Below are 27,698 nucleotides of genomic sequence, written 5' to 3' on the forward strand. Positions count from 1 at the left end.
GGCACCATAGCGTCTCGGAATACGTGTTGACTGAACTGTCGAGGAGTTGAGTAGCAGACAGTGTCCGTCTGCCGCCTCCATCCGATTACATGATTGTGAGGAGCGCTTCGAAGAGTACAATAGATAGGGACCTTTTGCATTGTATGTAGAAGCCTGCAATTTTGAAAGTGCTTTTATTACACATTCTTGTTTACTTATTTAAAAATCACTTTTTTTCCCTATGTTATTACATACGTTTTTTATATGCATTTAAAACTGAATTTTTACAAAAAAAAATCTCTCCCATAAGTTTAATTACGAAAGATCGACCTATTTACACGCACCTACGAAACGAGTAGCGCTTGTTACAAATGCAACGTAAAAGGGCCCTTTTATTTTTCCTGAACATTCAGATCCCACTGAAATGCGTCAGATACAAATGCCCACACTAAATAAAATATAGACACGTCAACTCGCTGCCAAACTACGCTTGCAATAAAGGCTTATGGAATTGTCGATCAGATAAAATATACATCGACGAGTAGTCGTCTCTTCCGGAAGTGGCCGTGGTGGCCAGATAAATTGAATCATTGATGGGATGTCCCCGTGCCCACCGGAAGTTCCGCCGTCAGCCGTCAATGTAAGTTCCGCCCGTGGTTAAGTTTCAGATTGACGCGCCCAATTTAGTCTAAATTTGTAACTAATCCATCCACCCCCCTGATCAGTTGACGTTAATTACATTCCAAGCAGGATAAACTGGGAGTGCCTGTCTAACTATCGAAGACGAGCTGACATTGTGGGTTATGTTCAATTATTACTTCAAGGAGTTTGGATACGTGATGAGAAATTGCTGTAGGTACCCACTACCATATACGAAATGTATAGAAAGGTTCTAGTACATAAATGTGTTAGTGGCTAAGCTTGGAAAGCGTGAAGCAAACCGGCATAATTGGCAACATCCAAATGACGTATTAATCGTGAGTCGCTGATCTCCGGCGGGCCATCGGCAATGAGCACTGCAGTAACCTGTTTCCGCATTCGACGTCGCAGTCCCGCCATACTATATTCCGGCTCGTCATCAAACTGTGTCAGCAGATCATAAACGCACGACGCAGTGGAGCGGAACTGAAGTGTTTAGTGTAGGCAATAAACCGAACAGTCGCGCAGCTTTATAACAAAAAGGCGAGGTCTATCGGACATTACTGAACAGTACATTTGGTCCGCATCGCCGCTCCCGCTCAAACGAACCCCGAGAGCCGTCCTTCAGCGCTCAACACCTTTGTGCTCTAAGAAACTTCTGGTCTGTTGAACCGTGATTCGTAAAAGACTAATGATGCCCCATTTTCAGGTGTTTTTCTATTTGCACAGAATAAGGGCTGTTTTACTATTCTCCTTTTATGTTCTGGGTATCTTAAGAACTTATTTTTCGACAGCTGTTACAAAAGTATCAGGTGACATCAAAAGCACTGGGAAATAATTCAGAGCTTGTCTTGTAGAGCAACGTCTTAAAAAGGAATTTGGTTTTTGTTTGAAAACATTTTACTTCAGTGTAAATGTGCCTTAACTGACGTTAATTTATTAATGGCCCAGATGACCAATGCGACAAAACACTGTAATTTATTCATCACATTTTCATTATCCACGGAGTAAATAGCATCTGGACTGTGAGTGACCTTTATTATGTTATTACTACAATGTGAATATTATATTAGCACTAAGAAATTGAAATTAATAGATCTTTGATGATAAGCAGTTGCTAATTTACAGATACATATTATACAGACAGGACAGATAGGTAGATATTTACAGAGTACTGAAACAGAAGAAGAGTAGAAGTAAACTAGTAGTAAAATTCGAAAAACAAGGGGATCCTTGTAGCTTTAAAAGGATTCGCCTTTGGAAACAACATAATAACATAAATTCGATCGAGAAGTGCGAAGATGGTTGTTCTACCAAAATGACTTCCAGCGTATATTTTAAGCGGGAACATTGGTTTTGATAGTCGTGACCCTAATTACTGCGCTCCACATTTACATACATAAATGTGCGTTAGGCTTTTGTTACTGCTACGACACTATGTAGATCCGTACAATGTGTGACTGTTGTAGAAATGACTACATTGTAGACTATTTATTCATTGAAGATTGGTTTTAGATCAGTACGATTTCAATGTATACAGACAGGAAATAATTTAATATTTTCAAGCTTCCTCAGACCTCCCATCCATAATTACGTTAGACACTAACATTGACAATGTTATTTTACGATAATTCTACTAGAAAATTGCTATTAAGTAAGTATCCGCCTCCGGCTATATGTTCTCTACTCCATAAAGAATATTTTTAACGAGAAAGTAATCTTAATAAGCTCAGTGCTGGTATCGATTTGCATTTTCAATTTAATGCCTACGTCTAACGCTGCTGCGTGTGATCAAATTTTTGTTTTATTCCTGGTAGTTAGAAGGGGCATAGTCGATCGCTGCTTCTTCATTAAGTTATGGCGTTTTTCTTATTTTCGCCGGTATATTAATTGAGTTAGTCAGCCGTAATAGGGGTGTATCGGTGTTTACTAACCGGGGCGGGCTTAATGAGCGGCTTGTTGCAGTTTGACAGAGTGATTTAATATCGCGGCGTGATCGTTTCAGTAAATCGGGATTAGTTTGGGGTGAGTCCGAAGCGTGAATTATTGCGGGGAATATGCCGCGTTGTCGGTACCGAAATTATATTCTGCGTCAATATCATGTGTGTACAATCAGCTACGGCGATAGCTTTTGCCGTCTGGCCAGCGAGTGCAACTGTAAACTCTGTGTGGAAGCGCTAGAAGTGCTTTTAGAATGTACTGCTGTAGCAAATTACACAATTGAAATGGTTGACCATATCCCTACAGATATTTGTTTCTGTTAATAAAGTTCTGTAATGATATTTCTAAGTGAAATTTGAGATATCCGATTTGTAATTATGTTTGCGGTTACATCTTCCGATTAGAAATTGGGTGATTACAAAATGACAAGGCACATAGTTGTTACTGTATAGCACCGAAGTCGAACACAAAACATCAGGTGGTAAGCCACACACGGTAAGTGGTTCACAAGTACATCAATTACACGAGTACGAGTGTACGGGTGGTAGATCGGCGGAACAAAAGCATGCCAGCGACTCGAACGGGTCCCGTGGATCCGTACGAGGGCCGCGTGCAGTTATTAACACAAACAAAGCTGCATGTGTGGGAAGATGTGCATTGTGCGCACTTTTTATTCTTTCGACAATGGCCTCGGTTTGTTATGATTACATTACCATGGTATTTTCGTCGATGTGCTTGTTAAAAGCTTTGTTCTGAAAATCCAATAATATGATAGTACCTACGCAAAATTGGATAGTTATCTCAAGATACTGTATTTTATCGTCGGTATTTTAGTAAAATAGGTAGTAAATAGGTAAAGATTATAACATTGTTATAAAAATTATACGCATAAAATATTAACATAAATTACTTATCGGTTCTCGCTGGGGTACAGCGTTTCACCATTAGTGTTGTAGTTTGTTGCGGCGCAGATAACATTCCCGTTTTGCTGTTTCTGTATCTACGTAGGTATACTGCAATTACACCTCAAAGATTTGTTAGCATCTACTACAGATGTGGTACACGCTATGAACGGGAAAATTCTTGCGGCTATATCGTGTTAGCAAGAATATTCACAATTAAATTCATGTTATGGAGTTATACTATGCAATATCTATTATTAGATAGATTATTGTATACCATTGGGATAAACATATGTACTTTGAAATGTTTTACATTGACAGTCTATGCAGCAAAATGTCTTAACGCGAATCCAGTTAATCCAGGTACAACTTACTTAATATCACCATATTATTTCAAATTCAAAATATGAATACCTAATCATATCAAAAAAGGCGACAATGGCATCATCATCGCCTATATCTTGCACCATTCTTAGGCGAGCGGTTCGCGGCGCCAGGTCCCGTCCGCCCACGCGCACGCATCGCGATCACAGGCTTTCACAAGCTCGCTGGCGTACTCCGGACCCCGGAGTTATGCACAACACTATCTAGCTCACTCCAGATGGATTTATTTGCCTTCGACTGCCTTCCAGGGCATGCTAGTCATTTGGAACGTCGAAAATGTTGCTGCTGGCGTCCGAGCTCACTTCGCTTCGGTTCAACTGGTTTGTGAGCTTATTTCCTAGCGGTAGGATTATTGTTGTTTCGTAATAATTATGGTTTTGACATACAAAGATATATTATGTTATTAACTAAAATACCACTTGCACCAAAATGAGCTGTCGCAAGTCATTACAATACATTGTAACAGAAAGCTTTAGAGCTGCGATAACTTTAAAACATCTACTTAAACGATTGCAATAAATCGAGGAGCCAATTAAGAGCCAAATTAAATATTTACGATCGTAGTAAGTGAGTAAAGAGGCTTCCCTTATTTAGTGGCGGGAGGCTGCGTGTGACAGGCTTCAGTCAGCGCCGGCTAGCTGCGCGCGCGCACGCGTTCCTTGCACGCACCGATCGACGCTACTCTCTTGTTTGTTTACCAACAAGCCGATCGATCGACCGTGAGAAACACCGGCTATACTCATTATGCTTATGTCTCGAATAAATGACTTTTATTATTCGCATAAAAACTGATCCTATCAAGGAATTAAATATTCAATTTGATGACTTTCTGTTAGTGAGATGTCAACGCCTCGACCCTTTAATAAGTCGTCGCCGCCACTTTATACGCTGCTGTGGACATAAATAACGTGCATAATGTGACAGATACATTTGTTGCGACCGCATTCAGGAGTGTTAACCAACGATTCTGCAATATGAGGGTCTCGCTTGTTATTGTTTATGTTATCGCGCTGGCGATCGTCGTCGGTGGCGAGATCAGGATCCGCGGCAAAGTGAGGAAAAGAAACACGTCGCACCGCCGGCACCGGGCCGTCCTGCCGCCCTGTAGCTTCAATGAGACTATAATCAGTGATGAGTGGTCCTTGATGGAAGCGATAGGGAAATCTAAGTACATTTTTACTGGCAAAGTTTTGAATGTGAAGAAGTTTCGATCAGATGATGAGTCTTCGAGGAGGAAGTCTAATTTGTACACAGTGTATTTACGGAGATTATTAAAGGGGGATATTAGTGAGTTGAGGTCGTTCGTGAAGTTGGAAGGGTCGCAGGAGACTTTGAGTGGGTCGACGTTGATGGTGGAGCGGCAAGGTGCGCGGGAGTCGTGTGCGCCGGCGCCGCGGCCGCGTCTCTCCGCTATCTTCCTCAGCGATGGCGAGTACGCAGACAAGGGCAGGGGACCCTCGCCCCGGCTGCGGATCCTCACCGATCCTGTGCCGCTTACCTTGTATCATTTGGATAGAGTCAATGCTGCTGTAAAAGGTAAGCTTGACAGTTAAGTAGGCAGCTACCTTGTTGACATATTATACAAAGAGCGATTGATTCAATTATACATAAATATACAGTAACTTCTCTTCAGGAACCATGTTTAAAATTCTAGGATAAGCATAAAGTGCAATTATTGTTTATTTAGTCTTTATTTAACGTAACATACAACTTATTTGTTGTTATGTGTTACTTGAAGAAACATTGTTAAAGAATACAAGTTGTTTAGTAGCAAAATTCAAACGCCTTAATTTAAACAATATGTACATAACATTCATCCGAATCAAATACAAGCAATAAAAATTCATATCTACACTGTGTAACATAAATAAAACAAATCCAAGCAAAGTAATGCAATGCAATCGGTTTAACCTGATACAAATTACAATAACGTGTGGGTGTTGCATCCATAGAGTACAGAGCATCGGGAACGTATTAAAAGTCGATTTTGATCGACATCTTGACAACTGTTCGTTAACTTAATGGAGTGAATGCGATCGGAACGTTTGCTCGGCCGCCCGGCGCAACATAAACACACGTGCACACCGACGATGATCAATCAATGTATACCGCAGCAGATTATTGTTAACACAAACGTATTCTAATTAACTAAGCAAACACTCCAAATGCCAATGCTAATTGTAAAATAACATCAGTTTAATAACGACGTAATTCTACCTCAATCAAACACTACAATATCATTACCTTATTTATACAACGTTGTGAAACTGATTCGTTTGCAAATCTGCAATATTACTTAAAGTTGATGAAACGCTACAAATTCCTCTTTTATTTATTACTCCAATATCTTTTATACCTTTTATAAAAGCGGGTTGCCCAGTAGGAAAGAATGTAAATAATATTACGCTGAGATGCTCTTTAATTGAATTCGCAGTGGGTCACGAATAGACTTTATTCCGAGTCAAATACTCTGCAATAAATTTTATTGCGAAAGCCATTTTAACCTAAAAATTCCAAGAAGATCCAATTTAAGCCTCGCATAATCCGGCGATGAGATGAGTATCGCGGGGTTGGTACTCGCCAGTGGGGCGCTCGCGTACGCTGTGAGTCGCACGCCCTATCTGACACTCCATCGTACAGCGCTGACACGTGACTCCTTGCTGCTATGTAGGTCTGACTTCAGCGCCGCCTTAGTTAGTGCCTGCGACCACTCGATCCGTATCACTACGGAGGCCGCACGATCCGTGGGAATCCTTGCAGATAAACTAGGGGACTCACAGACGGACGCGATTTAATCTCCTTCATTAGGCGTTTAAGGCCTCCAATGATGAAGAAGCTCGCGTGACTCCAGAACCCCCAACAAAGAGCTGTATTAAAGAATTCAAACGTACTTTGATCAGTGAGGCGATGTGTTAAGGAATGCCATCTCGTATCGGCGCTGATGCTTCACTTGCGGCTTCATATATCTAAAACTATCATCGCAGGAGGCGTTATAGACTGTAGAGAAAGTAATGACTGAGTATATTCGTCACGATAGCTGTACGCCACACACGACGCGAACATCTGATAGCATACAGCGCGCCAATCTTAAATCGTAATCTGTTTGGAGTATTCAATTATCATCTGGTTGCAGACACGGCAACTTACTTAATGCTCTGTTTAGAATAAGATATTGATCTGACGCGCCGTCAATTGTGTTTAACGAAATAAAGTGCAACTGATTCGACCTTCGAACAAGTTTGTGTTGTACCATGTTGCTCTACAACTTTGCTTGAATAAAACGGTCATTTTCAATCATCAGAAAGAGATGATGACGTGATTTGTGAACAAGTTACCTACTTAACTGTTTTTGTGTGGATCTATAAAATAAACACGTAAACTTGTCTGTGAAAAATGTTACAAAATACAAAGTGCGACGTTGAAGATTCGTCAAGAAAGCGAGCGAGCCGACTCGCCCGCCCACGCTCGTACCACTTTCCAAATTCCTCGTGTAAGCGCTTGCAATCTGTTGGATTATATAAAGCAAAAACTAATACCCCTAACTTTCGATAACATTGTTCTTTGTTCTATCTGAACAATCTACTGTTTATTTAACTCTACACACACTGCGTCACGGGATCTTGTTAGACGGACGTATTGCTTCCAAGTACCATTTAAAGTATAGAATAAATATTTCAATATCAAATTAGTATATTATTTCTTTTAATCCCATACCTCCTATAGGTTATGGGCCCAGTGCGAAAAAGGACATTTAGTAGTGAGAACATTCAGTAGTGCGTAGTGACAGTAAAGTGCATAGTTGTAAATAAAAATAAAGTTGTGACAATGGAAAAAGTGAAAAGAAACATTAAGCCTTTTAATGGAGAAAAGTACAGTGTATGGAAATTTAGAATTCGTACACTGCTTTCAGAGTTAAACTTGCTCAGTGTTATTGACGAAGAAATTCCTGGAACGCGATCCGCTGAGTGGGAAAAGAATAATAAGGCAGCCAAAAGTATTATAGTCGAATATTTGGCGGACTCATATCTTAATTATATTAATGAAAATGGGACTGCTCAAGCAGTTTTAAACATTTTGACGCGATCTATGAAAGGAAAAGTGTAGCAACTCAATTAGCGCTGAGAAAACAATTATTGGGATTAAAATTAAAAGCCGATATACCCTTGATCAAACACTTCTCAACATTTGACGATCTGCTGACAGAATTATCAGCTGCTGGAGCTAAATTAGAGGAAACGGACAAAGTAGCTCATTTATTACTTACTCTCCCGAATACATATGATGGCGTTATCACTGCAATTGAGACACTATCTGAAGAAAATATCACTCTCGGTTTTGTAAAACTAGACTATTAGATCACGAAGTAAAATTAAAAACGAGAGTCGTGATACCAGTTTAAAGATACTCCATGTTGAAGAAAAATATAATAAAACAGATACAATCGCACAAAACAAAACTATTTGAAGAATACAACATTCAAGAAAACAAACAAACAAAAATTTGTGAAATGTCATTACTGTGGACGCAAAGGACACAAGAAACAGGATTGTTTCTATTTCAAAAGACAGACAAATATACAAAACAATGCCCCAGAAAGGACAAGACAAGTCCAAACTATTGCCCTGCAAGAGGGAACGACCTCGAATTCTTCTTTTTCAGGATTTGCGTTCATGACAAGCGCATACCATTATGAAAAGACCACTCGACAATTAAATTCCTATTAGATTCAGGAGCGTCTGATCACATCACAAATAGAGATGATCTCTTCACATCGTTTGAATGTTTAAATCCTCCTTTAAAATTTCAGTAGCTAAAACAATACATTTATTTCAGCAACTAAAAGGGGAAACATAAATCTTATCAGTCAAACAGGAGTGCAAGGAATACTTACAAATGTATTGTTCTGTGCCGAAGTACCATATAATTTAATATCGGTATCAAAGATGCAGCAAGCAGGATTCACCATAATATTTGATGACAAAGGCACACAAATTACAAAGGAAGGTAAAATCATCATGAAAGGTAAGACATTGAATAATCTTATAGTTCTAGAGTTTAAAATACCAGTAATAAAAGGGAATCCGCTTCCCAAGCATGTTATGTTAATGAAAATAAATATGAATTATGGCATCAACGCCTAGGACATATAAGTAAAACTAAATTCCTGCAGTTAAAATGTCATAATATGATTGATGACTTAGATGAAATAAATACCGTAACTCCAAATGATAAGTTGTGTGAAGCATGCATAAATGGGAAGCAGACTCGCCTGCCTTTTAATAAAGTTAAAGACAAAAGTTACATTAAACGCCCTCTGTTTATTGTGCATTCAGATGTTTGTGGTCCTATAACACCTCCAACAATAGATAACAGAAATTATTTTGTTTTATTTGTTGATGAATACACACATTATTGTGTGGTGTATATGTTAACTTACAAATCAGAAGTGTTTACAGCTTTTAAAGACTATGTCGCTAAAAGTGAGGCTAAATTCAATTTCAAAGTAGTAAATCTTTATAGTGATAACGGTGGTGAATACTTATCCACCGAAATGAAAAACTACTGTAGAGAAAGAGGCATAAGCTATCATTTAACAGTTCCTAGGACCCCACAGTTAAATGGTGTTGCAGAACGTATGGTTCGCACAATAACAGAAAAAGCTCGTGCTATGTTAAATGGCACTAAAGCATCAAAACGTTTTGGGGAAATGCAGTTTTAACTGCAGTTTATTTAATAAATATTACGCCTACGAAAGCTTTAAGTCAATCAAAGACACCATACGAGATGTGGCATGATAGGAAACCAAGCGTTAAAAATCTCAGAGTTTTCGGTTCAACTGTATATGTTCATAATAAAACCAGTAAAACAAATTTGACAATAGGTCGTGGAAAGGAATACTGGTAGGTTATGAACCCAATGGTTATAAAGTTTGGAATACAGAATTCGAAAAATATGAAACTGTAAGGGACGTTGTAATTGATGAGACTAATTTTATCGAATCTAGGCCTTCATTACGACCTGAACGGAGTAATAATACATATTCCCAAGACGAAACTGATAATGACTCCGTAACAAAATCAGTGTCTTATAAGTCTCATAGTTCTGGCCCTAAATCAGATAGCTCTCAATCTGATGAATGCAGTACAAGTAAAATTCGAAAAATCGGTAGTCATGAAATACCGAATGAACCTGAAAATGAATCTGAGAGTAGTTTGAAACACAAAAATCAGGATAAACCTGATGAATTTTTAAATTTACGAAGAAGTGAAAGACTGAAAACATGTTCGCGTAAATCATATAATGAAAATGACTATGATGTCTATAGTGCGTTATCCATCACAAGTAATATACCAAAATCATTAAATGAAATTAAATCTCTGAACGATAGGAATCAGTGGGAAAAGCAGTCAGAGAAGAACTCAATTCTCTTAAGAAAAATAATACATGGACATTAGTACCAAAACCATTAAATAAAAATATTGTAGACTGTAAATGGATATTCACTATTAAAATGACGTTTCAGGTCAACCTTCAAGATATAAGGCACGTCTTGTCGCTAGAGGTTTCAGTCAAGAATATCTTAGTGATTATAATGAAACATTTGCACCAGTTGCTAGAATAGCAAGCTTTAGATTCTTAATTAGCTACGCAAATCAATATAATTTACTGATTCATCATATGGATGTAAAACAGCATTTCTAAATGGTACACTAAAGGAAGAAATCTACATGAAAGTTCCTGAAGGTGTAAAATGTAAAGATAATTACGTATGCAAATTAAACAAAGCTCTTTATGGCTTAAAACAATCAGCTAGATGTTGGTACGAAACATTTGAACAATGTCTCAAAGAAATAGGTTTTCAGAACTCCCCAGTAGATAGGTGTATATATATGAAAGGTAAAGGAGACATTTCTAAAATATTTACGTAATCTTGTACGTCGATGATTTAGTTATAGCATGTGCAGATTTGCAAACAATGAATAATTTCAAAGCATATTTAATGACTAAATTCGAAATGACCGACTTACACGATATCAAATTATTTTTGGGCATTAAAATAGAGAGACACCATGATAAAATTACTTTAGACCAAAGTGCTTACATTAAAACCGTTTTGAATAAATTTAATATGAGTGATTGCAATCCTATAAACACACCGATGGAGCTTAAATTAAACTATGAAGCTCTTAACGCTGATAAGAAGTGTGACGCACCATGCCGTCACCTGATCGGTTGTTTAATGTACATTATGCTTTGTACGCGTCCGGACTTAAGTACATGCGTAAATATTTTAAGTCGGTACACAAATAAGAACAATAAAGAATTGTGGTTATGCTTAAAGCGAGTTTTAAGATATATCAAAGGCACAATTGATTTGAAGTTAACATATACAAGAAATAATTACAATAACATCCTAAGTGGATATGTCGACTCAGATTGGGGTGGCCACGATTGTAATGATAGGAAAAGCACTACTGGATATGTGTTTAAATTATTTGATCAAAATACAATTACATGGTGTACAAAGAGACAAACATCAGTAGCGGTCTCGTCTACTGAATCCGAATATATGGCTTTATATGAAGCTGTTAAAGAAGCATTATGGCTTAAGTCTCTGGCAGAAAGCATAAACTTAAAATTAATAAGCCCATTATTTTATATGAAGATAATAACGGATGTATTAGCATAGCTAATAATCCAACAAGTCATAAAAGGTCCAAACACATAGATATAAAATATCATTTCTCTAGAGAACAAGTTGAGAAAAATGTAATAAAATTAAATTATATTTCCACAGGTAACCAGTTGGCAGACTTGTTGACAAAACCTTTACCAGTCGTGTCTTTTATAAGACTGAGAAAAGGATTGGGTATAGAATAAGTTTTAATTTAAGTACAATTTCATTATGAAATGGTCTGATCAGGTTTTTCTGGGTTTTCCCTGATCCTGTGCAGCAAATGTTGGACCATTATTGTACAGTTGTCCCAGACCTTACTTGGAAGTATAATATGTTACGTCGTATTTATAAGTTGGTATTCACTTTGTAATGTTGAATTGTAGACTAGATACTGTATAGTAAACTAACGAATGACTAAAAGTTAGGGATTAATTTTTGAGGGGGCGTGTTGGATTATATAAAGCAAAAACTAATACCCCTAACTTTCGATAACATTGTTCTTTGTTCTATCTGAACAATCTACTGTTTATTTAACTCTACACACACTGCGTCACGGGATCTTGTTAGACGGACGTATTGCTTCCAAGTACCATTTAAAGTATAGAATAAATATTTCAATATCAAATTAGTATATTATTTCTTTTAATCCCATACCTCCTATACAATCACCTATGTACGTGCGACGACCACTAACAACATTTTTAAAATCTCGTTTACTGTTCGACCACATAGAATCCCTTCCTATAATACATTCTGAATACCTAGGTACCTACAATTTGAATAACCACTACTACTTAACGTGACATTGTTAACCCAAAGAACCACATTTTTACATGTCCGCAAAATGAAATTCATTTGCCAATATTGTTCGTTCCAGGCAAGTACTTATGCCAAGTACTTTTCACCCTTATCTACTAACAAAAAATATTTAAGTAAGAAAAATAAACAAAGCTATTTTTATAATAGAAACATTTTTGCCGCAATTATATCTCGGAACACATTTGTTGTTCAAATTTTTAGTATGCGGCATGAAACACAGGAAAAGTTTGTCTGGTAGTTCACCCCGAATTTGTACATGAATATTCAGACGCGCAGGCGGGCGGCGGGAGCATCGCGCTGTATTCGGCAATAACTGTTAACTTGTGCCACGTATTGCTCTATCCTATCTGTTATCTGCAACCACGAGCTCTCTATCGCTGACGGCGCACTTTCAAATGGATATTCAAATTCTTTTGGTGTCAGATTGCTCAATTTACAGCTGCTACTGCTAAAAGGGAAAGCTTTGCTAACATGAACCTACTACGGGAAAATAATCATAATACCAATTAGCACAACTTGTACTAATTACCCTCCATCTTGAGTCATAGTTTAACGTAACGTAAGTCCATGTTTGTTTACGTTGATGAAGGTTGTATCGAATTGCGAGGTCTCCCAGTACGCGCGCGAGGCTGCGCTAGCGCACGCGTCTCGGTGGCGCCACGCGACAGCTTGCGCAACTTTGTCTTACACCTGAGTTTACGGTCCACTCTAAAGTGTTAACGTATTAGTCGCTGAAATGTCGCTCAAATGACGTCAAGCCATACAACAATATAACAATCAAAATGAATCTAAGTATTTTAGTGTTATTGCTTTGCTGCTTCACGATAATAAATGCCCATTTCCGTATAAGGGGTGAAGTGAGGAAACGGGATACAGTTTACCGCAAGAAAGACATAAACGGCTCCAAATGTGTTTTAAACGAGACGATAACTAATGACTACGAGATTCTGTCGTCAGCCGTCTCTGAATCTAAATACATTTTTACCGCGAGGGTCCTCAGCGTGAGGAAGATAAAGCGCGGCACGAAGCCCAATGCTAAGATATTTATGTTTTATAAACTGTACATCCGACTGGTCATAAAGGGGAACATCGACGATTTGAGAAGTCACGTCGTTTCAGGAGACGAGCGCACTCTGAACGGGGCGATAGTGTTTGTCGACTGGCTACGGACGAACAAGTGTGCTTACAAACTTTATAGACATTCCTCGGGTATATTTTTGAGTGACGGATTTTTCGAAGACTCAGGCAATGGGAACAAGCGTCGGTTGCGGCTGTTGAACGAGCCTCTTCCACTGTCACTTTATGATTTGGATAGAGTGAATGCCGCCTTGAAAGGTAAATGTTTACTGTATTATAAGGTGTCGGTCTCTGTGACCACTACCTATGCACACAACTTATAAACTTTTAATGTGCTTTTATTGTTCCCTTGTGTACACTTACATTTTATACTTCTTCACTTTGGGTTTATATCTATGAGACTTCTATGTTCTGAGAATATCTAAAGGCATATTAAAAATGATTGGTTTCATTTTGCTAAAAATTAAACGAGTAGTCAGGATATATTTTTATAAAAAGCTGGTAAAAGCTTTTACATTTATGCATAACACCGTGGCATCTGTCTCGCTCATGATTAACGCTGACGGTAGATAGCAAAAATAAAATTGTGTATTTAACGAACGAGGATACAAAAGTCTGACAGCTACTTTTATTTTGAAAATGTTTGACAGCGCAGTTTTATCGGACTTTTATAATCGGGCGCATAATACGATACGTTTGTTTGTTGACGTGTGCGCGCATAAACTACTCGGATCTCGTGTTTTATATTTTATTTATTACTTGAGTATTGTGTGGTTTACTACGTCATAATGTAAACCAGGTGCGTTCTATTGGATAAATTAGAATTTGTAGCGTAGTTTCACCTCTGTGGTTGAGTCAGCGTGCAAGGTCGAAAGTCAGTGGCATTATACGCCTACTCACGTTAGACTTGAGTACAACAAAGAAAGACTTAGAGATTCAAGTATTCCACTTAAATTCTATTCTAGTCCAATCAGTTTAGAGCTTTACGCGTCAAATAAAAAGTTTTTAATTTGAAGATAAAATTAATGTCGGTGTCGTTACGAAATAAAATCACAAGTGCAATTTATACGCGGCATTAAAGCAAAAATGTTAAATAGGACATTTGCAGTGTCATTACGGGCCCATGAGGACCGTGGGCGGGAATCGGAACGCACTACACCATGCAATTTACCCAGTCGAGGACGAAGCTATAATGTCTTATGGTCTATTAGGTACCTACCATTACACGTCTACCTACGACAAACGCGAACCATTCCTTAACTGGTGCGGTAAACAAGTACTAATGTACCTACATACAGAACAGAATTTAGGCGTTTATTTATGTAAGACTTCGAGTATTTGGCTGTTTGCCATAAAAGTTGTCAAGGGATGTCGTTTTTAACAGTTTCCTTAAATATCGCGCTTGTTAAACTGTAGGTTTTTTTTATTCTTCCTAGGGTAAGAAAGTTAAACTTATGAGTTTGACTGTACAATTTTATTAAGTTTAGAACATACATAGAATAATAAATTTATCACAAAGGAAATACTTAATAATATTGTAATTCAATACTAACGTTTATATAACAACACCAATAATATACAGTAATAACATGCGATACTTTATATCTGAGATAAGGAGCAACTTATAGGATTGTGATACACTTAATTTTATTTACTTACGCCTACGGCTGTCGGCAACTTGTGTCGTTTTCCTTTTCAATTGACCTGAGACTAGGGTACACAGTAGCTTGATGTCTATTATTTCTTCATAATCATGAAAGGAATAAGGCTACGTTCACACAACTCAAACCAGCATGGGTAAATTATACCGTATAGGACTCACGAACCTCATAAGTTGTACGAATTTTAAATTTCTTTATTGCTCAGCTCTCCTTTCGCGCCAGTGTAGACGCAGGTTTACTTAAATCTAAAATAAGTCTATAGTTTGCTAGCAGGTTTCTTAAAATAATCACGTAATACTCTTCTCAATATTTTTCCGCTCGGTGTTTTCGGGATCTCGTCAACGAAATAAACGCCCCCTTTCAATTGCTTCCAAGATGATACCTAAACAAGAAAATATTTACTTTAGTTTTTCGTTTCATAAGGGATCGCGAATAATCATATTTTTAACATGGCTTGAACTATCTGACGGTGGAAAAGTTATATACCTATCTATATAGTATAAAATACGTTATAGATTTCGCTTATCAGACTAAAACCTCGTTTGATATGTAAAAGGTTGGACATTTTATGTACTTATATAAGTATGGCATGTGTGAAATAATATCAAAAATTAGTATTTCACGGATCTTTTTGCAAAATACGCGGTTTGTTTTGAAAACGAAAGTGATAAGCAATTCAAAGAAGGATTAAACTAAGTTATTAAACTATTTATGATGTTCAATAAAACAATACAAATTCTATCAATTGGAACAATAACGATAAACTGGGAGGTAATACTGAAAATGATAGCGATAGCATTAAGAAGATGTTTTAAAGCCTGATAACAAAGATAATCTTCAGCCTATCTGAATTTTATCACAAATGCGTACTGCATAATACTAGTAAAAGTAGGTACATAATATTTAATCGGAATTTGACAGTGCAAGTTGATAAAACAATATAGATTCCAATGATTGATAAAAATTCAAAAACAAAGATATGAAACCGCACGCTAATTCATACTTTTATTTTATTCATTAATTTATTAGTGCACGTTGTTAACATGTAGGCTACGATACACCTACAAAAACTACCTTTACGAACTCTTTGGCATCGAAGCTGTCGACTGCACAGTAAACTGCAGAGTTCTATGGACGCACATACATAAACCGCTTGAGCAGTTGCAATTGATTCGGGCGGTTGACGCCGGCTTGAAGCCGACGCCCCTGACTGCTTCAAGCGGTCCGTGTATTGCCGGCCTTAGCCTACCCGTACATTGCAGACTAAACAGTTGGCCGACTGTTGGCCCAGTGGTAGTATAATTTTTTTTTTAATCGTGCATTCAAAGTTTTGATTCGGTCTGATTCCGGACAAATACCTGATCGTTATGACGTGTGTTCATATTCACTTCCATTCATATTCAATCGGGCAACCCAATACCCCTTGGTAAGCTATCAGAAGCTAGTATCTATACCTATGAAATAATCATATCTAAACGATGTGTACTTTCCGTAGATAAGTATTTATTTATTATATTGTCAATGTTTAGTTTCATAACTTTTTTATTCATTGCTATGTTTTCGTTACCTATTGTAATATATTTTTTCGTACGTTTAACAAATCATCATTTTTTTTTGTGTTGTTTTTGTAAATTGATTGTACTTATCGCATACGTGCATCCCAAAAGGAGATAGAAAGCCGTTCGATGATATTAACGTGTCTGATACGTTTTTATTACCACACTAAAAGGTATTATATTTTTTATATGATATACACGTGTGGTAAATATCGGACAATAAAAGGCTTAGAAACTTACCTTCCCAGCTACGTAATCAATGAGTTCTTTATCCGTGACTGTGGACCCTGAAGATTTGACTACGAATGCTGTTGGAAGTTCACCAGCAAGCTGATCTGGTTTGCCAGTCACCCCAACATCTTTTACACCTGGGTGCTGTAACAGGATCGCTTCAATCTCCGACGGGGCTACCTGATAAATTGTATTAGGTAATTACGAAATACAATCATTTTATTTATTTTTGTCATTAATATTTGTTCAACACTTACTTGCCCAGCTTTATACTTAATCAGTTCTTTAATTCTATCCACAAAGTAAAAATAGCCATCTTCATCGTAATAGCAAATATCACCAGTTTTGAAATAACCCTCTTCATCTTGTTCGTCTTTTATATTCTTCCCAATGTAACCAGCAAATAAGGTAGGGCCTTTTACACAAACTTCGCCTTCTTGATTAGGTCCTAAGGTTTTTCCTGTCTCAACGTCTGCTATCTGAAAGGCAATTTCATTAGTACTGAGAGTTTAAGGCATTTGAATTGAAAATGTAATGATTTTACCTTAACGATATTGCCGGCAATAACTTTGCCCAGACTTCCGAGTTTGTTCTCAATGTCTGTCTCCTCGGTTAAGCCACCTGAAGTTTCTGTCATACCGTAACCTTGTAATATATGGGTGAGGTTTTTAAATCTGAAAAAGATCAACAAATATTTACTACAGAATTCAGTTCATAGGATTTGAAAGCTTTGGCCCGCCCTTTCCCACGCACTGTCTTTTAAGATAAAGCTATTTATTTCAGTGTTGTAGAGAGTTAAAGTGCTTCTCTGTAAATGTCGTTGTGAAAGCTATCGTTAAACAGTAACAGTTCTCATAATATGTCTAAGCTCTATTATCCTTTTTAAACCTCCGATCCATTAAGCCTAAACTTACAGACGTCTTATATGTTTTTTTTTAATTAACGTATCACTTACCTTTTCTTAACTTCAGTCATGATAGTAATATCCAATGGCGCTCCACCGCAGTAAAAGAATTCAACTGAGCTCACATCATATTTCTTCACCAATTCTGATTTCGTTAACATTACTAGTAGAGGAGGAACTACTAATAAGAAGCCAGCCTGAGCAATAAACAAATTCAGCCTTACTACAAAAACTTAATCATCTGTTGAACACTTGTCTAAAAAAAGTGTGGCTGCAAAACGGACCTTACTTCAACGTCATAATCTGATTTTTTTAGACAAGTGTTCAACAGAAGTTTAAAAGCTTTTGTGGCACAACGCATTATTTTTAATAACATACTATATAAACTCGAAGTTTTGGGGGAATATTGGGAGTTTCTTACCCTATATTTTTGTATGCAAGAAAGGTACTGTTCCTCTTTGAACTTCGCCAAATATAAAAGGGTTTGGTTATAAAGCAATTCGTCCATTGTACAGATGATTCCGAATGTGTTGGACCACGGTGCGATCGACAGACAAATGAGATCTTTCTTGACGTACCTGTAGCAAAAAAATACTTAAAGGTACCTATATAGTATTTTTTTAAATGTAAACTTATGAACTAATTACAAGGTACCACAAAACTGTAAAAGCCGTTTGACTGTGGACTTTCGACTACCTTTATTATGTAATTAGCTCGTGTTTCACTGTAGATATTACCTTAGGTACCTACTCTTATAACTTTAAAACATCAGTTTTATCGAATATTAACCTGAAGTCTATAAAAGTGCTACTACTGTAAGATTAAATGATGTAGGTCAAATAAACTATTGAGAGATTTTCACGCAACATGATAATTACAAATAAAAATCTGTGTCATATTAGCTATTTTAGCTTTTAGCTTACCTGGGTTGATTACCAGAAGTAATTAAATTAAGATGTGTCAGCTTGGCTCCCTTGGGCAGTCCCGTGGTTCCAGATGAGTACAGTATTAAAGCTGTTTGTGCCAACCCTATTAAATTAGCGGATTTTGTGAAACATATTTCAGTATTAGTTTCTCACTAAGAGTATTTATTTATACAGCTAGCGTATTATAAAATACGACAGCTTTCTTATGCTCAGTGTTAATAGACAATTTTGTTGCGTTTCTCAATTTAATTTTATCATAAGATCTTACAAGATAGTTCAATTTAAATTCAATTAGTACTATTAAATTAATATTCTTACCATTAATTGGGTCGCAGTTTGGTTCAAAACTATTTACATTAACATATGTCTTAATAAGGTCGTTGAACTTTATCAGGTTAGTATCAGTAACCGAGTCTCCGAATATAAAGAATTTGTCCACCATTTTGGTACCAACCATGGTCCCATAAAATGCTTTATAAGTCTCGGGAGATAAGAATACATACTTTGGCTTTGAGATACTCATTGTGTGGACCAATTCATCTGCGAAGAGAAATAGTTGCAAATATTATGAAGTACTTATTTATGATCAGCAGAAAAATAGCTTGGTATTTTTCAAAGAGATTTAATGGAAAGTCTTGAAGATTTTGAGAATTTGCATCTCAAGACTTACCTTTGCCATAGGAGGCGCTAAGAAAAGTCACTGTAGCACCACTACACCACGCAGCGATTGCAGTAATCAAGAATTCCGTTCTGTTCTCACTGCACACGGCGACCACTTCATCACGTTTCACACCCAAGCGCATTAGCGACGACGCTGCATTCACTATTAACTGCACCATCTCACCGAACGTTACTCGCTCCCCCGTCATCCCGTTGATCTTCGATATTCAAAACAACATCAATTAAACAACACATTTCAACAAAACGCAAACCGAATCAACACTCACACGCCTTACCAGAGCAACTTTATCTTTAGTTAATAAAAATTTGTCTATCGCCAACTTCCCATAATTCATATGTGATGGTATCGGAAATGTATAATTTTTATAAAGAACTCCACGTGTACTTTCTGTTGGACTCATTGTGATTATCAAGTGCTTGATACGAAAGACGTAAACATAATGATATCGAGCACCCAAGTAGCGTATTTATGCCCCAATGAGCGTGACCTTGACAGATAATAGAAAGATAAAAAAGTAGCGCCCGGAATAAACAAAATTTAGGAAGATATTGTAAACTGAACGGCCGTGTAGGGAAGTACAACAAGTAATTAAAGACTCGCCATTTACGGAACTACAGTGCTTTACAGTTCAATATTTTTGTCACATCCGTTTCCATAAATAAAGTGTTGTTGCTACAATGTAAAAATATAATATTTTCATAACTTATTTATATGTGAATATAAGAATCTGTTATCTGTTACAGCCTTTTTATCGTCCCACTGCTGGGCACTGGAGAAGGATTGAGCATTAATCACCGCGCTTGCTCAATGCGGGTTGGTGATTTCAGACTTAATAGTCCAGGTTTCTTCAAGATGTTTTCCTTCACCTTTTTATCAGCCATTGGTGTCCAAGATATACTTAGTAAGTACATACAAACTTAGAAAAGAATATAAGAATATGTGTACGAATAATTTAATTGGTCACTATTTTAAAAAGTGATGGAGATCTGTTGTATGTTTATGAAAATTACTAATGATATGCGGATAATAAGACATAGTGTAAACATACATATAGTTGGTGACGGTAAGGTGTAAGTGTAAACCGGTAGGGCTGGACAATTTGGCGATATCAAGATACATAGCACGTGGTGGCCGGGAAGATGCAAATGACGTAAATGTAGATATATTTGTTTACGTCCGCACCGGCCCAGGTTGGGCGAATAAGGTGAGGTTGCACCTATCCCTGGCTTGCTATCGAGGTCTAACGGCACATCGGCTTGTAAACTAGCCGTAAGTTGTCATATTATCTAGGAATCTTTGCATATTTGATGCATACACCTTGTTCTATTCCAGTTAGATTTTGCGAACCATTTCTAAATGTTATCATTGTACCGATTTTAATTATTTATCCTTTCTGTAAATAACTAATTTAGCATTTACTAATTGTTTAATCAAACAGTAAGTTAGGGTTTAGAGAGGGAATAGCTAAAACATTTTTAGGTTAAACTTGAGACTGCCGCGAAAGTGTTTGAAGAATAGGTATCGAGTTGGTCTTATCTATCTTCATAATCCTACATTGCCCACACCGTCACTGTCTATCCGAAAAACACGTAAATTATCACAAGATAAAAAATTGCTGAAAGAAAACGTTATCAGCAACCTTCATATTACTATCTCAGTCGCGTAATATTTTTCACACACAAACTGAGAAGTCAACATAATTATGTAATAATAAGGTTATTCTATACTTTCATACTACTTAAATGAGATGGTATGCCATCTATGCTGAAGCAAATTAAACTAAAATTGCTATCGAACACTGGAATTTTAGCTGTAAACGTCGCTTCTATGAACAGTACAAATCCCATCCCGACTATAATCACAAAAGCAACCATATAGAATACCTCACCTATATTGAATAACTTCAGGTTAAATATAAATAAAATTTAGAAACATGGAAAGAAGACAGAATTGTTTTTTCATCCGTCTACACGAGTTCATTCCCTTAGGATAAAAATGAAATAATTCGTCACTCTATATTTTGTTATTATCGCTGTATCCAGGAGTACGAATATGAATTATTAAAAAAAAGAACTTGCGAAACAAATTATCTGTTGTCATCACAAAGGTAGCTTAGTGCTTACATTTATAAAATAAACTTGCAGCATAATGCTTGTTGTCACGAGATCTCGTAATAATCATTCATCTGGGCTCAGATTGTGAGTGTGCACACGTGCGTATGATCATAATCCTTGTGCTAAAGCTATGGCCCGCTTGCGAACGTTAATTATGGCTTAAATACTACGAACGGGACTACAGAGACTTTATATTACTGTTTGATAAAGTGTAACTACATTGTTTGCTGGGTGAATTCAATAATGTTCAAGAATAATTGTCATCATCAAATGAATACCTAGCTAAAGAATGTTCTTAACTTACCACCCTTTTCAGTACATTTTTGTCAGTTCTCATGTCACAAAATAGTCTTTATGCTTGTTCTATACTCTTGTAAGTTACCTGAGATAAAGAGGAGCACACTTTTGCAAGCACAAAACTTTACAGCAAAACGTTCAAAGTGCTTTTCCCTACCCTAGAGAAAAAGCTCAAAGCTGGTACAAAATACAGCTCCGTACATTTGAACAGTCGATTCCGGTGAATAGTACAAAGCTACACTAAGCTCTATGTAGATGTAGCTACTCGTAGTATGCTGGGAAAAAACCTGGCGATTAGTGTGATTGGCTATTCAGTACAAACGGTGCAACTTGTGTATCATAGCGATTTATTCAGATTATTCTATAGGGACTTTATTAGGCATGATATCGGTCCGTATTCAGTGGTCTAATACTCTTTTGGATTATAGTTCGGAGTAGCATTTTGTAAAGTTGAGTTCTTGCTGTACTGTGAACTGGGTAAGTGCCAATTTGTTCTCGGTAAAGGCTTTTTCAGAGGAGAAAGAGTTTTACTTCTTCTCGTTTTGGGTGCTATTCAAAAAAAGAAAAGGTATTCTAGTTTTCTTTTTGGGATGAAGAGGAACCTGAATTACAATGTTTCGGTGTTTATAATGTTATAAAAAATGTTTGCGATTGTGTAATCAAGATTTGAGAGTTAGATTTTCATTTGTTTTTATGTAACACCTTGATATTGAGATAATATTTATATTAGCACTATGTGGCACTATGTTGATAAAACAACTAGTGATAAGGGTTTTTAGGAAAAAGTTGAGATAATGTTTCTCATCTATTAATTTATTTGCCGATACAAGCTATCTGTACCAAACTCACGTATACAAATGACGTTTCTATAATCTGTGGTCTGTTCCACTTGCGATGAAACCTCGGACATTTCAAGCGAGCTTTCTTACCGTTCAGCAGATGTCTACTTGAGCATTTCTCACGCATTCAAATGTTCGTATTATCCCGTACAATATAATAATTCTACGTGTATCCACGGGTCTAGTGGAGGCACGGTACATTAAGTTGCTCGTGGACTTGGATTGTTGTGGGTAAGCGTAATTTGTTAGTACGGCTGCGTATGCGCAGGACCGGCTCGCCCACGCGGCTGCAGTGCGCGACGACTCTTCTCACGCCGTGACTCATACGCCGTGATTATTTTGTACGTTATAAATATCGATTGTGACTTCGCTTCTATAAAGCAAGTTACGCTCGTTTAAACAGAAAAATGTTTCAAATTGCTGTACTATGTTTCCAAAATGTTACTTCTTTTTAGGTGCCTAGAATATTATATACCCTACAGAGCAGAGGTATTAACGATGTTTATACTATGCATCACATTTACGAGAAAAGGGCTAAACAATACTGCACTGCAACGGTTGTTTATGTAACTCAAGAATTCTCGGCTCTTACGTCAAGAATTGAAATGAAAGTTTTTATTTACTAGAGCTAGCTTAGCTTTTTATATAAAATTAATATTCCATTTTAATCAAAATAACATGTCTTTTGTAACAGACAGCTAAGTCGTAAGTAGTTCTCGGTATTAGCTCCTCTTTCAGTAAACAAAGTTTATTTGTTCCACGACATTACTTTCAAACAGATATAATTAATGTGAAATGAAATAATTTATTCTCTTACTTTAGATATGAAAAATATCTTTTACATGTCTTTTTTATTACAAAGAGTAGGAGCTTGTTCGTTTTATTGTTTGACTTGTACTGAATATCTAAGCAAATAGCTACTTGTTTATACAATTTTTATTACATGTAGATACATAATATTCAGGCGATGTTCAGTATAAGGCACTAGTAGTAGTTTACGACCGTTAATAGTTAGTGATCTCTTGGCTACATTTGAGGTCAGTCCCGCTAGGATGGCTCCACGTTTACTCAATAAAATGACCCCCTGTAGTGATGGTACAATTCATGGTAATGTCCGGAGACCGGTCGACTCCTCGAACATAATGTCCTGATTCATTAAGCTATCGGAAGATTACACTGCGGTGGTCGCTACTCTCAAAGTAATGACCCCGCCTTATTTGAACGCTGACTGAGCATCGATGCAATGCACATCAAATATATAATTGATATCTACTTGGACGGTTTTCCATTTGACTGAATTAAATATATGGCAAGAGCTTTTAGTGTTTCTTCTTTTTGATATTAATCATTGAGTTTTTGGTCACATCTTCCTCAAATGATATTTGATAATATGGGGATGAAAATAGTTATCAAATCAAATGATATACTGGCAAAAAGTTACAGCATAAAAATAGAAGGGTAAACTAAAATAACTCACTAATATGTACGTACAACCGAATTTCGGGGGTTAATATTCCAGTATATAAGTTTATTAATATATCGAACGAGATTATAACAAGGTTTCGCTGACACGATAAATATAGGATATATTGGTGGGTGTTCATGGCATTGATAGTCGATTAAGTCATAATTACCTCCCGCGTTCCGTAGATATTAGGCAGATATTAGTTCAGTTAATGCCTCAATATAATGGCTGCGAGTGTATTGATGGTCTAAATCAAATCGAAGCTATTGTTTGCCGCCGTTAATATAACAATGAGATTAACCTATCGTGATTTTAACTAAGTATCGCTTACACGGCTGGTTAGCGCTCGTTTATGCCGCCATGTGTAAACGTGTCCCTGTTAATATTATTGCTCATCTGAGGTTTATACGACATAAGATATTGTTAAGTTTATATTGCATTTTAAATATTCATAACTTTCGATTGCAGCTTCGAGTATGGGTTTTAAGCTATTGTGTGGTCCCAGCCTGACACACGTTGTTTCACAACGCAAAGATAATTCTTTTGTTAAAAATACAATCCAAAATTAGAAATTGCAAGTTTGCAGTATAATTTATCTACACAAATGCCATTAAATTTAAAAAAATGTTTCTCGAGGTTCTAAACAGAAAATCAGTTCTCTAAAACACCTTCTTAATCCTCACCTAGATCCGCCACGCATAGAATTAGCGTCTAGATGAGCCTTGACACGTAAGCCTCCAACTTTACGCCTCACCTGCTCACTAGTTCTAAGAAATGACTAATGACATCCTCGTTCGCATACCACGCAGTTCCCTCACAAGTTTTAAGTGAAAATTTATTAAGGTGTAAATGCTTCTTCCAGATTTGGTCATGTCTTTAGATAACTTCTTAAAGACCATGATCAGCCTTTTTACAGACCCATTGTGGGTCACAGGGTTTTCTGTTCATAGAGAAAAAAACTGGGCGTTAATAACCGTGTCTGTTCCTAGTGGATTAGCGACTTAATGTTTTTATAAAACCCACATTCATGACCAAGTTTTACTTCTACAATGCTGAATAAATAAAAAGAGTATCGAACCCGCACAGTCTTACTTGAGAGACTTTAATTACTGAACCACCGTAATGAAAACAATCAACTTCCTTATACATGAGGATAAAAACTATTCGCATGTCCTGTTTCCTCAGATTTGGGCCCACCTCCATCACCAATCTATGCCAATTTGCAACTGACAGATAGCCAGGCAGATGCTTTCTTATTTATAAACTTTGCCCTTCATTCACTCACTTGTCTATGGTAAATTGCTCGTAAGTAGTTAGTAAGAAAGTATTCTCCGTTGCCATATACGCCATGTCATCAGCTGCCAAGCCCTTTTCCCAACTATGTGGGGTCGGCTTCCAGTCTAACGGGATGTAGCTTAGTACCGAGTTTTACAAGAAACAACTTCCTAACTGACTTCATCAATCCAGATACTCGTATAACCCAATACCCCTTGCTAAAATCGTCAGATTTTCTGGCTTCTGACTACCCGTAACGAGTGCCAAAGATGTTCAAGTGACAGGCGGAACCTGCCAGTTTATCGCGCCTGCCGAAACATGGAAGAATTCGTCATAACAAGATGAGCCCATCCACGGACCGCGCGGCTTTGACTTAATCACGAGCTCTTCCATAGGAACATTATGCCGAGCGCTGAAATGAACTCAAACTCAAACTCAAAATTTTTTATTTCAAATAGGCCTATGAAAGCTCTTTCGAAACGTCAAAGTTAGGTGCACGCTTCCAAAGAGTTGGTCTCATGGAGAAGAACCGGCAAAAAACTCCATGGACACTCTTTTTAAAAGAAAAATAAACATAATTACAAACATACAGTTTTCTATCTAGTCCTGAGAAAGTTATACAATCCAAATTGAGCTAAAAATGTATTGATAAATTATACAAAATAATTTTAGTGCAATCGTTAAAATGTTTAAGTAAATAATGATTTAAGTAACTCGACTACTTGTCTCGTAGGTACTTATCAAAAAATAAATAAGTGATACCTGCTTGAAGCATGTACCTAAGGATATTATTTTTAAAGCAAGGTTCAATGGCATGCGTGGTGCAAACTAACAGAAAACAGTTTTGTGCGTTACCTCTCGTGTGGGATAGGACTTGTATGATTTTCATTCAGAGTCGAATATAGGTAGGCAGTATTCAAGAAATTATTTTTTTTTGTCTACCTATCTATTTTTACCTAACTGTAAATACACCGAAGAAATATATTGTGATTCAAGTATTTTTGAAAAGATTAGATTGAGTTTCATGAAACATTAATGCAGTTGATAATTGTGTGGGCAAATTACTCAGTAGCTACAGCTACTTACACTGAAAATTCACCGTAATTACAGCTAGACTTCCTTACCTGTCGCGTCACTGCCATATATAGAAACAAGAAAAGCAACATTACGAGTCACTTAAGAGAGTTTAAAGAATATATTAACATCTTCTACCGATGCGACATAATTTATTAATGTGCATCTAAGTGGCCGCCACTTATGGTGGTCACACACGCCACGCACAAGTCACAAGTGTAAGCCCAAACATTGTAACGACTTTGTTTCACAGTTCGCCGGCACGAAGCACGAAGCTCACCGCCGTTATTACGTGTCAATAATGGTAATAGAAATTAGTGCCTTCGTCAGAATCGGAAAACTCGTGGGCGTCGCTCACACCAACACGCGATAGCCACTCCATCATTGACTAACAATCGGAAAGAATTCCAGCCCAAGATATATTACCGACGCTTACCTTCGCGGCTTAGACTGTAATTATGAAAACAATTATTAGGTTTTCCTGTCCCTTAATGAGGGTTCGGCAAATATTTGGCGCGGGTTCGCTTTGACCCTTAATAAAACATCCTTTAATACTAGTGCTAAAAGATGTTTAGATTAATTCGGGGACCGATTTATCACTCAGAATATTTCAACACCTTAAACACAACAGAATATATTCATTGAATTTAAATTTAATCGTGATATTTATGTAGATAGTCGGCTGCATCAATTTCAGAACATATCGTTAAGATAGCGATAAGTATATCAATAACAAGTGTCGTTATCTGGCATCTCTATGGTTTACAAGTTTTACAAGATGCACGTTTGCACAGCGGCGGGCGCAGTGGGCGGGTGCGAGCGTGAGAAACAAATAGCTGGTGTCGCGTCCACGGCCCCCTTCAACCTCATGAAGAATCGGACCATCTAATGGCCGCCACACTGCTCTTATAATTGCTTTTAGGCAATCACTATTTATTACTTGTCGCGTGTCGTTATGGAGTTTTACAGCGCCTGTACTTCATCGTTGAAATATTGAACAGCTTGGAAGGATACTTTTATCGAACGAGCCAGGCCGTAAATAAATTGGTTTCCCGATGTTAATAATTAACTTTATGTTCCAGTATTGACTATCATTGCAACGATTTTTGTATCGAAAGAATTGACAATCACGAATATAAAACGAGATATCGTCGTCCATAAAAACCGAATATTTATTATACTATTTGCCGTTCCCTATTTTATGTGATGTAAGCAAAATGATCCATTAACAATAAACGCAGGGCGTCGCTTGCAA

The 27,698-nt window shown here is 37.1% G+C and overlaps 2 protein-coding genes and 1 long non-coding RNA gene across 4 annotated transcripts in view; 2 read left to right on the plus strand and 1 right to left on the minus strand.

Annotated features, from left to right (window-relative positions):
* The first annotated feature begins 4,473 nt into the window (after nucleotides 1–4,473).
* LOC110375839 (agrin) overlaps nucleotides 4,474–27,698 on the plus strand; it is a 142,935-nt gene continuing 119,710 nt past the window's right edge. The window contains exon 1 of one of the 2 annotated variants that reach the window (XM_049836756.2): nucleotides 4,474–5,381. In XM_049836756.2, coding sequence (XP_049692713.2) covers nucleotides 4,820–5,381 — 562 coding nt within the window. In that variant the 5' untranslated portion in view covers nucleotides 4,474–4,819. Of the gene's footprint in view, nucleotides 5,382–12,979; nucleotides 13,678–27,698 lie in introns of those variants that run through there. The other variant, XM_049836757.2, reaches the window with a different exon arrangement.
* On the plus strand, nucleotides 8,650–12,151 carry LOC135119318 (uncharacterized). The gene is made up of 2 exons (XR_010278165.1): nucleotides 8,650–8,867; nucleotides 11,644–12,151. It is a non-coding gene; the product is annotated as an uncharacterized LOC135119318 (long non-coding RNA).
* LOC110375840 (uncharacterized) lies at nucleotides 14,879–19,827 on the minus strand. Its single transcript, XM_021334115.3, has 10 exons — nucleotides 19,654–19,827; nucleotides 19,368–19,575; nucleotides 19,016–19,237; nucleotides 18,695–18,800; nucleotides 18,193–18,349; nucleotides 17,823–17,968; nucleotides 17,412–17,541; nucleotides 17,125–17,346; nucleotides 16,877–17,047; nucleotides 14,879–15,462 (listed from the first exon to the last, which is right to left on the minus strand). The coding sequence occupies exons 1-10, from the start codon at nucleotides 19,777–19,779 to the stop codon at nucleotides 15,337–15,339; spliced, it is 1,614 nt and encodes a 537-aa protein (XP_021189790.3). The 5' UTR covers nucleotides 19,780–19,827; the 3' UTR covers nucleotides 14,879–15,336.

Source organism: Helicoverpa armigera, chromosome 3, assembly GCF_030705265.1.
Source record: "Helicoverpa armigera isolate CAAS_96S chromosome 3, ASM3070526v1, whole genome shotgun sequence".
Taxonomy (NCBI): domain Eukaryota; kingdom Metazoa; phylum Arthropoda; class Insecta; order Lepidoptera; family Noctuidae; genus Helicoverpa; species Helicoverpa armigera.